The 12,616-nt window shown below is 32.4% G+C and overlaps 3 protein-coding genes across 3 annotated transcripts; 1 reads left to right on the forward strand and 2 right to left on the reverse strand.

The window, feature by feature from the left end:
• The first annotated feature begins 3,483 nt into the window (after positions 1–3,483).
• LOC137820800 (BURP domain-containing protein BNM2A-like) lies at positions 3,484–5,189 on the forward strand. The gene is made up of 2 exons (XM_068625049.1): positions 3,484–3,753; positions 4,022–5,189. Exons 1-2 carry the CDS (start codon positions 3,697–3,699, stop codon positions 5,072–5,074), a joined length of 1,110 nt encoding a protein of 369 aa, XP_068481150.1. The 5' UTR covers positions 3,484–3,696; the 3' UTR covers positions 5,075–5,189.
• Positions 5,190–9,450: 4,261 nt separating this feature from the next.
• LOC137822158 (uncharacterized) lies at positions 9,451–12,257 on the reverse strand. Its single transcript, XM_068627061.1, has 6 exons — positions 12,012–12,257; positions 11,683–11,924; positions 11,204–11,588; positions 11,002–11,103; positions 9,623–9,982; positions 9,451–9,525 (listed from the first exon to the last, which is right to left on the reverse strand). The coding sequence occupies exons 3-6, from the start codon at positions 11,231–11,233 to the stop codon at positions 9,451–9,453; spliced, it is 567 nt and encodes a 188-aa protein (XP_068483162.1). The 5' UTR covers positions 11,234–11,588; positions 11,683–11,924; positions 12,012–12,257.
• LOC137822159 (uncharacterized) lies at positions 11,277–12,609 on the reverse strand. The gene is made up of 5 exons (XM_068627062.1): positions 12,597–12,609; positions 12,012–12,509; positions 11,683–11,924; positions 11,376–11,588; positions 11,277–11,282 (listed from the first exon to the last, which is right to left on the reverse strand). The coding sequence occupies exons 1-5, from the start codon at positions 12,607–12,609 to the stop codon at positions 11,277–11,279; spliced, it is 972 nt and encodes a 323-aa protein (XP_068483163.1).
• Positions 12,610–12,616: the final 7 nt, after the last annotated feature.

Here is a 12,616-nt window from a genome sequence, read left to right on the forward strand (position 1 = left end):
AATATTAATGTAAGAGAGAGAGAGTTTATTTTATAATAGTATCATATTTTGTATTAATTTGCCTCCTTTTCATTCCACTTTAAATACTGTTGACAAAACATGTAAAATTGAAAATATTTAATTAAAAATAAATAAACATGAGAAGAGTAGTGATAGAAGTAACTCAAAATATAAATCAAAAGAAAATTATTAAATAAAATTTAATTTTAGAGATAAATAATAATTAATTATTATTAATTTGATATTTAAAATAGTTTTTTTCATTAATAAATAATTTATAAATTAGAAATTAATTACTTAACAAGTTTTAACTAAAAATTATTTTTGTTAGTTAATTAGATATCAATTTAAAAATTATTTATTGTTAATATAAATTATTCTAAATACTAATAATTTTTTTGAATATTTAAAATATTATATAATTATTTTTTTATTGAGAATAATAAATGTTATTAAGTGGATATGATATTATCAAGTTATTTACATAGGTGTTCTGAGTTTTTGTGTAGATGATCCAAATTAGCACAATTGATTATAAATCCTTTCTAAAATTTACCTTTAAGTGACTTTCGCTTTAAAATGCTGAAGTGTTTTTAATTCCAATAGTTAAGGTATTATTCGATCTATATGTTTAAGAATAACTCAATCCTCACTAGTCACATTTGAGAACACATATATTATAATAAATAAAAAGTTTTAATTGTTGATAACTAAAAATAAATTGCTCATATTACACTTGTTACAACTAGAAGGTAAAATATTGATATTTAGGAAAATTGAAAACTTTTAGAAGATTGGAAAATGTGTCTTTGACCATGTAATTATCAAAGTAAAAATTTTCATAAATAAATTAGAAATAAATTGCTCATATTACACTTGTTACAAGTAGAAGGTGATATGCTGACATTTAGGAAAATTGAAAACTTTTAGAAGATTGGAAAATGTGTCTTTGACCATGTAATTATCAAAGTAAAAAATTTCATAAATAAATTAGATATAAATTGCTCATATTACACTTGTTACAAGTAGAAGGTGAAATGCTGACATTTAGGAAAATTGAAAACTTTTAGAAGATTGGAAAATGTGTCTTTGACCATGTAATTATCAAAGTAAAATTTTTCATAAATAAATTAGAAATAAATTGTTCATATTACACCTGTTACAAGTAGAAGGTGAAATGCTGACATTTAGGAAAATTGAAAACTTTTAAAAGATTGGAAAATGTGTCTTTGACCATGTAATTATCAAAATAAAAGTTTTCATAAATAAATTAGAAATAAATTGTTCATATTACACTTGTTACAAGTAGAAGGTGAAATGCTAACATTTAGGAAAATTGAAAACTTTTAGAATATTGGAAAAAGTGTCTTTGACCATGTAATTATCAAAGTAAAAATTTTCATAAATAAATTAGATATAAATTGCTCCTATTACACTTGTTACAAGTAGAAGGTGAAATGCTGACATTTAGGAAAATTGAAAACTTTTAGAAGATTGGAAAATGTGTCTTTGACCATGTAATTATCAAAGTAAAATTTTTCATAAATAAATTAGAAATAAATTGTTCATATTACACGTGTTACAAGTAGAAGGTGAAATGCTGACATTTAGGAAAATTGAAAACTTTTAAAAGATTGGAAAATGTGTCTTTGACCATGTAATTATCAAAATAAAAGTTTTCATAAATAAATTAGAAATAAATTGTTCATATTACACTTGTTACAAGTAGAAGGTGAAATGCTAACATTTAGGAAAATTGAAAACTTTTAGAATATTGGAAAAAGTGTCTTTGACCATGTAATTATCAAAGTAAAAATTTTCATAAATAAATTAGATATAAATTGCTCCTATTACTCTTGTTACAAGTAGAAGGTGAAATGCTGACATTTAGGAAAATTGAAAACTTTTAGAAGATTGGAAAATGTGTCTTTGACCATGTAATTATCAAAGTAAAAATTTTCATAAATAAATTAGATATAAATTGCTCATATTACACTTGTTACAAGTAGAAGGTGAAATGCTAATATTTAGGAAAATTGAAAACTTTTAGAAGATTGGAAAATGTGTCTTTGACCATGTAATTATCAAAGTAAAATTTTTCATAAATAAATTAGATATAAATTGCTCATATTACACTTGTTACAAGTAGAAGGTGAAATGCTGACATTTAGGAAAATTGAAAACTTTTAGAAGATTGGAAAATGTGTCTTTGACCATGTAATTATCAATGTAAAAATTTTCATAAATAAATTAGATATAAATTGCTCCTATTACACTTGTTACAAGTAGAAGGTGAAATGCTGACATTTAGGAAAATTGAAAACTTTTAGAAGATTGGAAAATGTGTCTTTGACCATGTAATTATCAAAGTAAAATTTTTCATAAATAAATTAGAAATAAATTATTCATATTACACTTGTTACAAGTAGAAGGTGATATGCTCACATTTAGGAAAATTGAAAACTTTTAGAAGATTGGAAAATGTGTCTTTGACCATGTAATTATTAAAGTAAAAATTTTCATAAATAAATTAGATATAAATTGCTCATATTACACTTGTTACAAGTAGAAGGTGAAATGGTGACATTTAGGAAAATTAAAAACTTTTAGAAGATTGGAAAATGTTTTTTTATAAATAAATTAGATACCTTATAATATTATCCCTCGATCATGTGTTTTTATTTTCAATATTTAAATTTCGTATAAAAAAACTTAACGCTAGTTTTTTTTTTTTTTTTTATCTTTTTGAATACGCATAATTTAAGGACTAATGCATGTGTTATTGAAGATTTTCTTCATAACGATTAACTGAGTTCCTGGCTCTCTTCACCGTAAACATTTTATAATTAGTTAAGGAAATTTAAAAGTCAGAACAGAATATGAGTTTTACTCTTTATGTTTAATATGATTCTTTCAATTCTTTTAATTTTTTATTAAATTCTAATCAATAGTAAAATATATGATCATAGAAAAAATATGTTAAAATATGTATTGGGGTTTACTACCATTCTTTGAGTATAGAAAATAGAAGAATCATTCACAATTTGGATGATATAAAAGGGATTTTTTATTTTCTGATTTGAAAATATAGAGTGGGGTTTATATGCAAATAAAGAATTCAAACAACCAACTTCGCTGAAAAAATAACAATCAGATCTCACCCGTTTATTAAAATTTGTAAATAAAACTCATTAAATAACTCTTATGAATTTTCTGAATTTTAATAAATTTTAGTTAATAATATTATTAAAATTATATTGTTAATAGTTATATATATATAAAGATATTTCGTTTTTTTATTTTTCAAATATAGTGTATAAAATTAGTTATTCGGTATAGTTATTGTATTTTAAAAAATGAACATTGAAAATGAATCTTATATGTTGATTTGATTTAGCATAATCAAATTCTGATTCAAAGGCAAACTTAATTTATTATAATCAAACATTAAATTATATATATAAAATGGCTTAAGAAAAAAGCAAATTTTTGCTTGGTGCCATGTAAATAATAGGAAAAGCTCCCCCCAAAGACGCGCCATAAAATACCGAAAACTATGGCACGAGAAGGTTCTGAATATTGATTTCCGAGCTTTCTTGTTTTCCTAGGACCCAATATCTTTAGTTGTCTCTGTTCCTTTTCTGATACAAGCTTCAAAGAAGAACCAGAAGTTTCAAGGAAAAACCAAAAGAAAAAATGAAACTTGGATTTGCTTCCTGGAGCTTCATCCTATGCACCCTGGTCGTCTTTTTGGTAAGATCCAGTTCTGGTATTCGATTAAACTAAGTCATATCTCTGTTGACTTGAAACTTTATTTTTATCTCTAATAGACAGATCTTGCAACTTATGTTTTCTTCTTCTGCTTCTTGAAAAATTTCTTTTGTTCGTTTGTTTCCTTTGCTTGAAATGACTTTATCAGTTCCTAAGTTAATTTTCATCATCATGTTGTTGATCCTCTTGACTTTGCATGGTCTACCTCTTGATTATTCAACTTTATTTGTCTTCTTGGTTGACGTTGCAGATTCTACAAGAGGGTGGAGCTAGAAAGATAACTGCAACATCTAGTAGAGAATTTGAACTGAAGGAGGCATCCTATAATTTGCAAAAGCTTGCAACAGAGGGTCTTGTACTTGACAGCGTTATTCAGCTCGAAGGCGCTGATATAGACACGAAGAAGAAGCATGTCCATCATGATGACGACGACGACGAAGATCATGACGACGACGACGAAGACGATGATGAAGACGACGACGATGATAAGGATAAAGTGAAGAAAGGAAAGGGAGTTGATAAAGAAAAAGACAAGAAGAAGGAGAAGGAGAAGAAACATAGAAACAAAAAGATCATTGAAAAGGATGTGCAGGCTTATAAGCCATCTCATGATGATCACAAACCTGAACTGAATGTGTTTTTCATCCCAAATGATTTAAAGGTTGGGAAAATCATGCCCATCTACTTTTCCAAGAAAAACTCTTCAAAGTCTCCAAAATTTTTGACCAGAGAAGAATCTGACCAGGTTCCCTTCTCATCAAAATACCTACCATACCTTCTAAAATTCTTCTCCATCTCAAAACACTCACCCCAAGCCAAGGCCATGAAGTATACACTCAAACAATGTGAATTTGAAAACATGGAAGGAGAGACCAAGTTCTGTGCCACATCCCTCGAGTCCTTGTTTGATTTTGCACACTATCTGTTTGGGTCCAATGCACAGTTCAAAGTTCTGACCACTGTCCATCTCACAAACTCAACAACTCTTTTACAGAACTACACAATCTCGGAAGTGAAAGTGATTTCAGTTCCAAACGTCATAGGGTGTCACCCTATGCCTTACCCTTATGCAGTTTTTTACTGCCACAGTCAGCACAGTGACACCAATCTCTATGAGGTGATGGTAGAGGGTGAGAATGGAGGAAGAGTTCAAGCTGTAGCCATTTGCCACATGGACACATCTAAGTGGGACCGGGACCACGTGTCATTTCGTGTGCTTAAAGTTGAGCCTGGAACCTCCCCTGTTTGCCATTTCTTCCCTCCTGATAATCTAGTCTGGGTACCTTTTCCCGTGGCTCCATAATCTGTTTCTGGTGTATTAGGAATACGCATCTTGATGAAACACCATGTATCTATGTTAATAAGTATGTTGTTGAGGTGTGCTTTGGAATAGAATAATGAAATCATTATCTTCTGCATATGCTCGTTCTATGTATACTTGTTTTAGCATGTTTGTTATTCTGTCTGCTCATGTTTGTAATGAGAGACAACCTTTGCAAGATCTAGATTACAAAATTCAGAACGAAGAACTTTCAGATGATCTTTCTTTAATAAAACCAGGTGTAGGCTAATATTATTGGAGTGTAGAAAGAGAATGTCTGTGACATGTCTAGGTAGAACTTAGTTTGTGGCCATATTAATTTTGGACCCATACATCGTACTCTGAATAGTTCTCACTTCTGCTTCAACTTTTGTAGGACAGTATGAGAGGCACGGTTTTGGCAGAACTTGTTCTGTGTTAATGAATTTTTGGGCCTACACAGGGCACTATAAATAATTCTCACTTCTGCTTGAACATCAGGGCATGATGTTAGTTTCATGAAAGTGACATTTTCTTAAACTTCTTGTTCCTTGTAGTGGCTGCAACACAAATTTAATAAGCTTAGGTGAAGGACCAACTCTAACAAGTATGTGAGTGAGGACCAACTCTTATGATTAAAAGAGGAAACTTAGGCTACAGAAGTAGCAAGAGTACATTACAATCTCAAAAGAATAAATGAGAAGAGAAGCTGAGAATGTGTCTTCAATGGAGAAGAAAAGAGTCCTATATTGAACTCCTAAGGTGCATAGTTGCAAGCTCCAAAGTAAGAGTGTATTGGTCAAGAGTATTCGGAACCTCGGTCCAAGCATTTAGGATGGTCAGTTCGGTTTTGGACGAGTATGGGCTCAAAGGGTGGGCCATGAGCTCAACCCAGACGTTGACGTTGATCGAGAACACAAAAAAGATAATAAAAATAGAAGAAGTATTATGATTATTGATGAGCATATATTTATTCACACACAATAACCTTAATAATAAATTATTAGACTATAATAATAAATAAATCCATTGTTTTAATTAATATTCATATAATTGGGTTTATTTGGACCTTAACTATTATCTTTGGTAATTTTGTGTTTTAAGGGTAAACTATCTAAAGCATCTGCCTTTGTGAATGGGTCAAACATGCAAAAGTCCAAGTTGTTTCTTTGAATCAAAACAGAAAACAAATTCTGAGGAGAAGAAAGAGAAAATAAAAGTTACAAGATCCCAGAAACAAAATTGGAAGCAAATCTTCTACAAAATAAAAAGAATTATGGAAAGTGGAAATTGTTTACAAAATCTAAACTACAATATTTTCCCAAGATCCTTGGAGCAGAAAAGCCCTATAAAAGAACACAAGCATCAAGTAGAAAGGGAGAGAGTTTCATAGGGTTTTCTTAGTTTATTTTCTTTTTAGTAATTCTTTTGTTTTGCTTCCGCATGGAAGGCTAAATCTGTTGATTCCTTTGTAATTTTCCATTGAGTTCTAAGGTTTTTTTCAATAAAAGTTTCGATTTTTAAGTCTATATAGCAGTTGTTTTTATTGTCTAATCTCCTGGAAAACTAGTTTCTGTGAGAGGTTGTACTTGAACGCATGATTGAGAGTCTTCCTTGTCTTAAACTTTGGTTTCTTAGTTAGTTCGCATCGTTCTAATTAATTTCTTGGGCGCATGATTCAAGAGAGAGGAGGTAAGCATTCCCATGGAGTATACGCATGGAACAAAGTGGGTATTGATTAAACCAGTAGACGCATGTTTTACTGGTGAGTTTCAGTTGAATTAGATTGGTGCATGTTCAATCTGGTTTAACTCTGTTGGAGGATTGAGAAAAGATTAATCTTTAGAAAACCTGTGAAGAATTCAATGGTGGAAGAACTTGGGATCAACCGCTTTTTATTTGTTATTTCAAATCTCTTTTGTATTTTCTGCAAAACTATTTCAACCCCTTATTTTTATCTTTATTGTTATTGCTAACTTTTATTGCTTGCAGATAGATTTTAAACCCTGATCAACTGATTTTACTATTGGATTCGTTGGGAGACGACTTGGGAACATTTGTCCACAATTATACTATCATCTCTCTAGTGTTAGACAAGTCTACGCTAGAATCATATTAATTTGACAGAAAAAGGACAGCTATCAATTATTTATAATACATACACTAATTAAATACCAATAAAAGTTGTTGAGAATAAAGTAGTTAGCACCCGAGAATAAAGGTGCATGTGAACAAAATGTGTTATTGTTGTTAAGCACTTGAAAATAAAGGTGCACGTAAGCAGTATGTTTCTGTTATGATTATATGCTTTTTGTTGATATTATATTTTCCCTGTTGAAATCTTGCTCTGTTGAGATTGGAGAAAACCGTTGAAGGAATATCTATAAAAGGGTCTTGAGACCCCAAGTAAAGGTATGATGTTTCTGAATACTTGAGACTGTAGCTGATTTGATATTTTTGAATGTTCTCACTGACTTGATCGTTGGAGTGTGATCAACAGGTAGAGCTCCCTTTGTCTTAGCGGAGCACCAAGTACCTCAAAGCACTAATTGGAGATAAATCAGAAAAGGATCTTGCCCATTCAATTCGTCTGAGGTCAATCGGCGAGAACATTTGGCGCCCACCGTGGGGCCCTTATCTGATCCCATCCACATTTACAACTGATCTTTTGGACGTGATGATAAACACAAGGCAAGGCCTACTGGCATTCGAAGGAAGCGATGCCCCTGCCTAACAACAACTCATGGAGGCCATGAGGGCCCTCCAAGAGGTGAATGAATAATATTGAAGAGAGAAAGAGCGAATCCAAGAGGAAGCCAAGGCTGAGCAGGAGCGGCTACGAGTAGAACCCCAAGTTGACCAAGAGCTGTTGCAAGATCGTCTGATGGCAGAAATCGAGGCCTCTTGGATAACTATGGAGGAACACGCGCAAACCAATGAGGAGTTGCGCAAAATCAATGAGGAATCGTGGAAAATCAATGAGGAATCGTGGAAGGACCTGCATTGACGTGGCCGATGTTCCACCAGGGAACCTGTCGAACCTACGGAGGCCAACATGGTTAAGAGGAATGCAGAGCGATATACCCTATTGATGGAAACCTTTTTCTTCACGGTTATACCCACCCGATCCTCACATGTGTAAGTGGAGATTAGTGCACCCGCATAATGACCGAGCTCTATGAAGGCATTTGTGGTAGCCACATAGGAGGACAAGCTCTCTCGTTTAAAGTCATCTGAGCTGGGTATTACGATGAAAGAGGATTGTGTGAGATATGTCCAATGTTATGAGCAATGTTAGAAGCACGCCAATTGGTAACCCATTACCTTTTTCCATATGTGGGGGATAGACACTTTAGGCCTTTTCCCTTTGGTGATACGTTAGATGAAGAACCTCATTGTAGCCATTGAATACTTCACCAAATGGATTGAAGTTGAGCCAGTTGCACAAAAAACTGCTCATAAGGCCCAACATTGTGTGTGGAAAAACATTGTGTGCCGTTTTGGGATTCCGAGACACCTAGTGAACTACTCGATTGTAAGCAAACTCAATGTGGGGAAGATACTCATCCCAAGATTTATGGTTGCCCTTCATGATAGCCCTAAGCATAGTCCCAAGAGATCTATTGACTACTTCGGTTTGGCCTTCCGCTTGAGGATGACAAGAAGTTGAAAATTTTAGTCTTCACTACAAAAAAACGTGTATAATGCGGCGGTTATTTTCGTAAAAACTGGCGTTTTTAACTGCCGCATTATACGTCTGTGGCGGTATTGTGTACTGCCAGAATTCTTGCCGCCACAAAGTTTAATGTGGCGGTCAAATGAGAACCGTTGTAGCAGACGCCATAGTATGCATTGTATAATGTGGCGGTTTTAAGCGTGCAATTGACGTCAGTTATAAATGTCGTAATTTTAAAATTGGGTAAACCAATTCTTACGTAAATAGTGGCAGTTTTAACCGCCACTTTATAACTGTAATAATTCGAATATTAAATATTTAATTTTATTTTTAATATTTATAATAATTTATTTAATTCTATTTTATAATTTGATTTCATAATATTATTTAATTTGATATTATAATTAAACTTTAATTTTATTTTTAATATTTATAATAATTTATTTAATTCTATTTTATAATTTGATTTTATAATATTAATTAATTTGATATTATGTTTCATAATATATATAATTAAGTTATAACATAAACTAATTTCATAATATATTTAAAATTGAGAAATATAATAATCAAAAGATGAGTTCATTCATTCATTGAAATAACAAAGTTGATAATGTCAAATTAATCCAAACAACAAGTAAATTAAATTGTCAAAATGTAAATTGTTTCATTTTCTAAACATATTACAAGTAAATTCTCAATCCTAATTTGTCTTACTCCCTCCACTTGATCTTATATTCTGGTTTGGTGATGGAGCACCACTAGCAACATCCGGTGCCTGGAATAAGTTAAAATATGTTTAAAATTAATTGACAATTTTTAAAAAATAAATGAAAACAATATTATAATAAAATTTTAAGTATAGTAATTTATACCTCATTAATAGATGCTTGTACCAAATTTGCTACCATTGCAGCAAAATGTTCCGGCACGTCTGGTCTAGAAGCAATGTAGGCTAGCATAGTATGCATTTGGCTCCTTACAACTGCAAGTTCTGTTGCCATCTTTTCTACCTTTTCTTCAACATTTGTTGAAGACCCACCACTAGAGGAACCATTATTCATATTGCTTACCCTTGTTGTGGATTTCTTGAAAGCAAGGGTAGGACAAGCTCCATATGAAAGTCCTCTGACCCTCCCTGGATGCTCCTTTCCAAAAATGACACCAACAGGATCATTTGGAGATATATGTGATGCAGTTTCTGGATTTTCCAGCATTAACTCATCAATTTTATCCTACATAAAAATGGAAGCAACCAACTTTAATGTTCGTCTTCCCAAAACAGTCCAAGACAGTATCCAAAATAGCCCAAAACAATCCAAAACAATCCAAAACAATATATACCCATGGTAGAGACAATATGTTCCCAAAACAGTCTAAAACAGTCCAAGACAATATCCAAAATAGCCTAAAACAATCCAAAACAGTCCAAAACAATATATACCCATGGTAGAGACAATATGTTCCCAAAACAGTGTCCAAAACAGTCCAAGGAAGTATCCAAAATAGGCCAAAACAATCCAAAATAGTCCAAAACAATATATATCCATGATAGAGACAATATGTTCCCAAAACAATCCAAAACAGTTCAAGACAGTATCCAAAATAGCCCAAAACAATTCAAAACAGTCCAAAACAATATATACTCATGGTAGAGACAAAGTGTTCCCAAAACAATCGAAAACAATTCAAGACAGTATCCAAAATAGCTCAAAACAGTCCAAAATAGTCCAAAACAATATATAGCCATGATAGAGACAATATGTTCCCAAAACAATCCAAAATAGTTCAAGACAGTATCCAAAATAGCCTAAAACAATTCAAAACAGTCCAAAACAATATATACTCATGGTAGAGACAAAGTGTTCCCAAAACAATCGAAAACAATTCAAGACAGTATCCAAAATAGCTCAAAACAGTCCAAAATAGTATATACTCATGGCAGACACAATATGTTCCCAAAACAGTCCAAGACAGTATCCAAAATAGCCCAAAACAATCCAAAACAGTCCAAAACAATATATACCCATGGTAGAGACAATATGTTCCTAAAACAGTCCAAGACAGTGTCCAAAATAACCCAAAACAGTCTAAGACAGTATCTAAAATAGTCCAAAATAGTCTAAAACAATATCCAAATCAGTATCCAAATCCAAAATAGTATGTCTCAAAAATAGTATATACAGAAAACAATTACTCTGTTCAACATAAAGAAGAAAATGAGAGGTTCAAAACTGATATAATTAGAAGTTACCCCAATCTCCATAGCTTCATCATTAACATACGTGCCATTCTTCCTCTTGTGTGTGATCTTCCACATCTCAGCTCGGCCAATGTTCCTACCAGTCTCAATTTTCTATACATTCCAAAAAGGATAATATAATTACAAAAATACATAATATATTATAAATCAAAATATATGCCAAATTCACAAAGCTACATATATGTAAATATACCAGATTATCCCTCCTTCTTGACAATGCCATAGCTCCACCAGTGTGAGGAATAGTTTGTTTCTTTCTTATCTCTCTATTCCTGTTACACAGTTTCTACACAATAAAATGAAATCAGTTTTTGCAAATTTAAAATCAAGTTGAGTGAGAAATATATGAAATGAAAAGTATGTACCACTGTGGAAGGCTTGAGACGATAATCCACAAATATAGCCCACTGCTCCATGTTAAGACCATCTGGAACATTCTTTATCAAGTCATTTCTGCTTAACACTGGGTCATAGAATTCATTCCAGAGCTTGCATCTATACTCCCTCCACAATTTGCCAATTTTGAACATAACATCTCTCTTAGCGAGATCTTCATTTACCATGAAGCAAAAACGACTCTTCAAATAATACAATTGTTAGTCCACATATATATTCAAAAACTGAAATAAGAATGTACATATTTAATGTTTTATTGAATGTAGGGTCAATTACCTTCAGTGCACTCTCCCATATAGTATCCTTGTAAGTATCAGGCACAGATGACCAACTTTCAAAACTTATAGGCAACAATATATGATTTGCTGCTAGCTGTCCACAAACTCCAGCAAGCAAACCACATGCTTCTCCAATGGGTTGAAAGTTATCATCATAGTTGACAACCACACGTGTTCCAATGGGCAAATTATGAGCATCCCTAACCTTGAGCTTCGTTTTCTGAGTAACTCCATGCTCATCTATAAAGTATAATACATTAAGGTATCTGCAATGAAAGTAATTAAATGAAAAAGAAAAACACAACAACAAAATTAACATATGTTTACCTATAGTATCAACAAACCAATAGTGGTTTGAATGTCTGCCTTTTTTTGGTGCCACCCTTTCTGCTTCAGATTCTAATGTATGCGGTTGTGCAGATTGAGGGGTATGTGGTTGTGTAGACTCGGATGTATGTGGCAGTGTAGACTCAGATGTATGTGGTAGTGCAGAGTCAGATGTGTGTGGTTGTGCATACTCAGATGTGCCTTCAGGTTGTGCAGATTGTGAGATTGGTGGTTGAGTAGACTCAGTTTGTGGTAGCGCTGCTGATTCAAAAGTAAGTTGTAAATCTCGTGGTTGTGCAGATTTTGAGATTTGTGGTGGTGTATGTCCAGATGCTTGTGGTAATGGAGATCCAATATGTGGTTGACCAGATTTAGTTATTTGTTGACGTGTAGTTTGAGGCGTGTCATTAGGTTGAACATAGTTCCTCACAGATGTGTCTGAACTATGTCCACCAATTGCCTTAAACAAGTTCTTAATCCTCTTAGGCTTAGGCATATCTGCACATAAAAAGGAAAGAATAAAATACAAAAACAAGATATAACAATGCATATCAAAGTACATAATCAAATAGATGTGCAACTAACAATAACCATACATGTGCAAT

Source organism: Phaseolus vulgaris, chromosome 9, assembly GCF_000499845.2.
Source record: "Phaseolus vulgaris cultivar G19833 chromosome 9, P. vulgaris v2.0, whole genome shotgun sequence".
In the NCBI taxonomy this organism is placed as follows: Eukaryota; Viridiplantae; Streptophyta; class Magnoliopsida; order Fabales; family Fabaceae; genus Phaseolus; species Phaseolus vulgaris.

Excerpts from the sequence above, each read along its gene's own strand:
- LOC137820800 (XM_068625049.1), top strand. The coding sequence starts at position 3,697 with ATGAAACTTGGATTTGCTTCCTGGAGCTTCATCCTATGCACCCTGGTC. Across the intron at positions 3,754-4,021 it reads GCACCCTGGTCGTCTTTTTG|ATTCTACAAGAGGGTGGAGC; the intron begins GTAAGATCCAGT and ends TTGACGTTGCAG.
- LOC137822158 (XM_068627061.1), bottom strand. The coding sequence starts at position 11,233 with ATGGCATTGTCAAGAAGGAGGGATAATCTG. Across the intron at positions 11,104-11,203 it reads CAAGAAGGAGGGATAATCTG|AAAATTGAGACTGGTAGGAA; the intron begins GTATATTTACAT and ends TGGAATGTATAG. Across the intron at positions 9,983-11,001 it reads ATGAAGCTATGGAGATTGGG|GATAAAATTGATGAGTTAAT; the intron begins GTAACTTCTAAT and ends ATTTTTATGTAG.
- LOC137822159 (XM_068627062.1), bottom strand. Across the intron at positions 11,925-12,011 it reads TTGGTTTGTTGATACTATAG|ATGAGCATGGAGTTACTCAG; the intron begins GTAAACATATGT and ends TATACTTTATAG. Across the intron at positions 11,589-11,682 it reads TATGGGAGAGTGCACTGAAG|AGTCGTTTTTGCTTCATGGT; the intron begins GTAATTGACCCT and ends TATTATTTGAAG.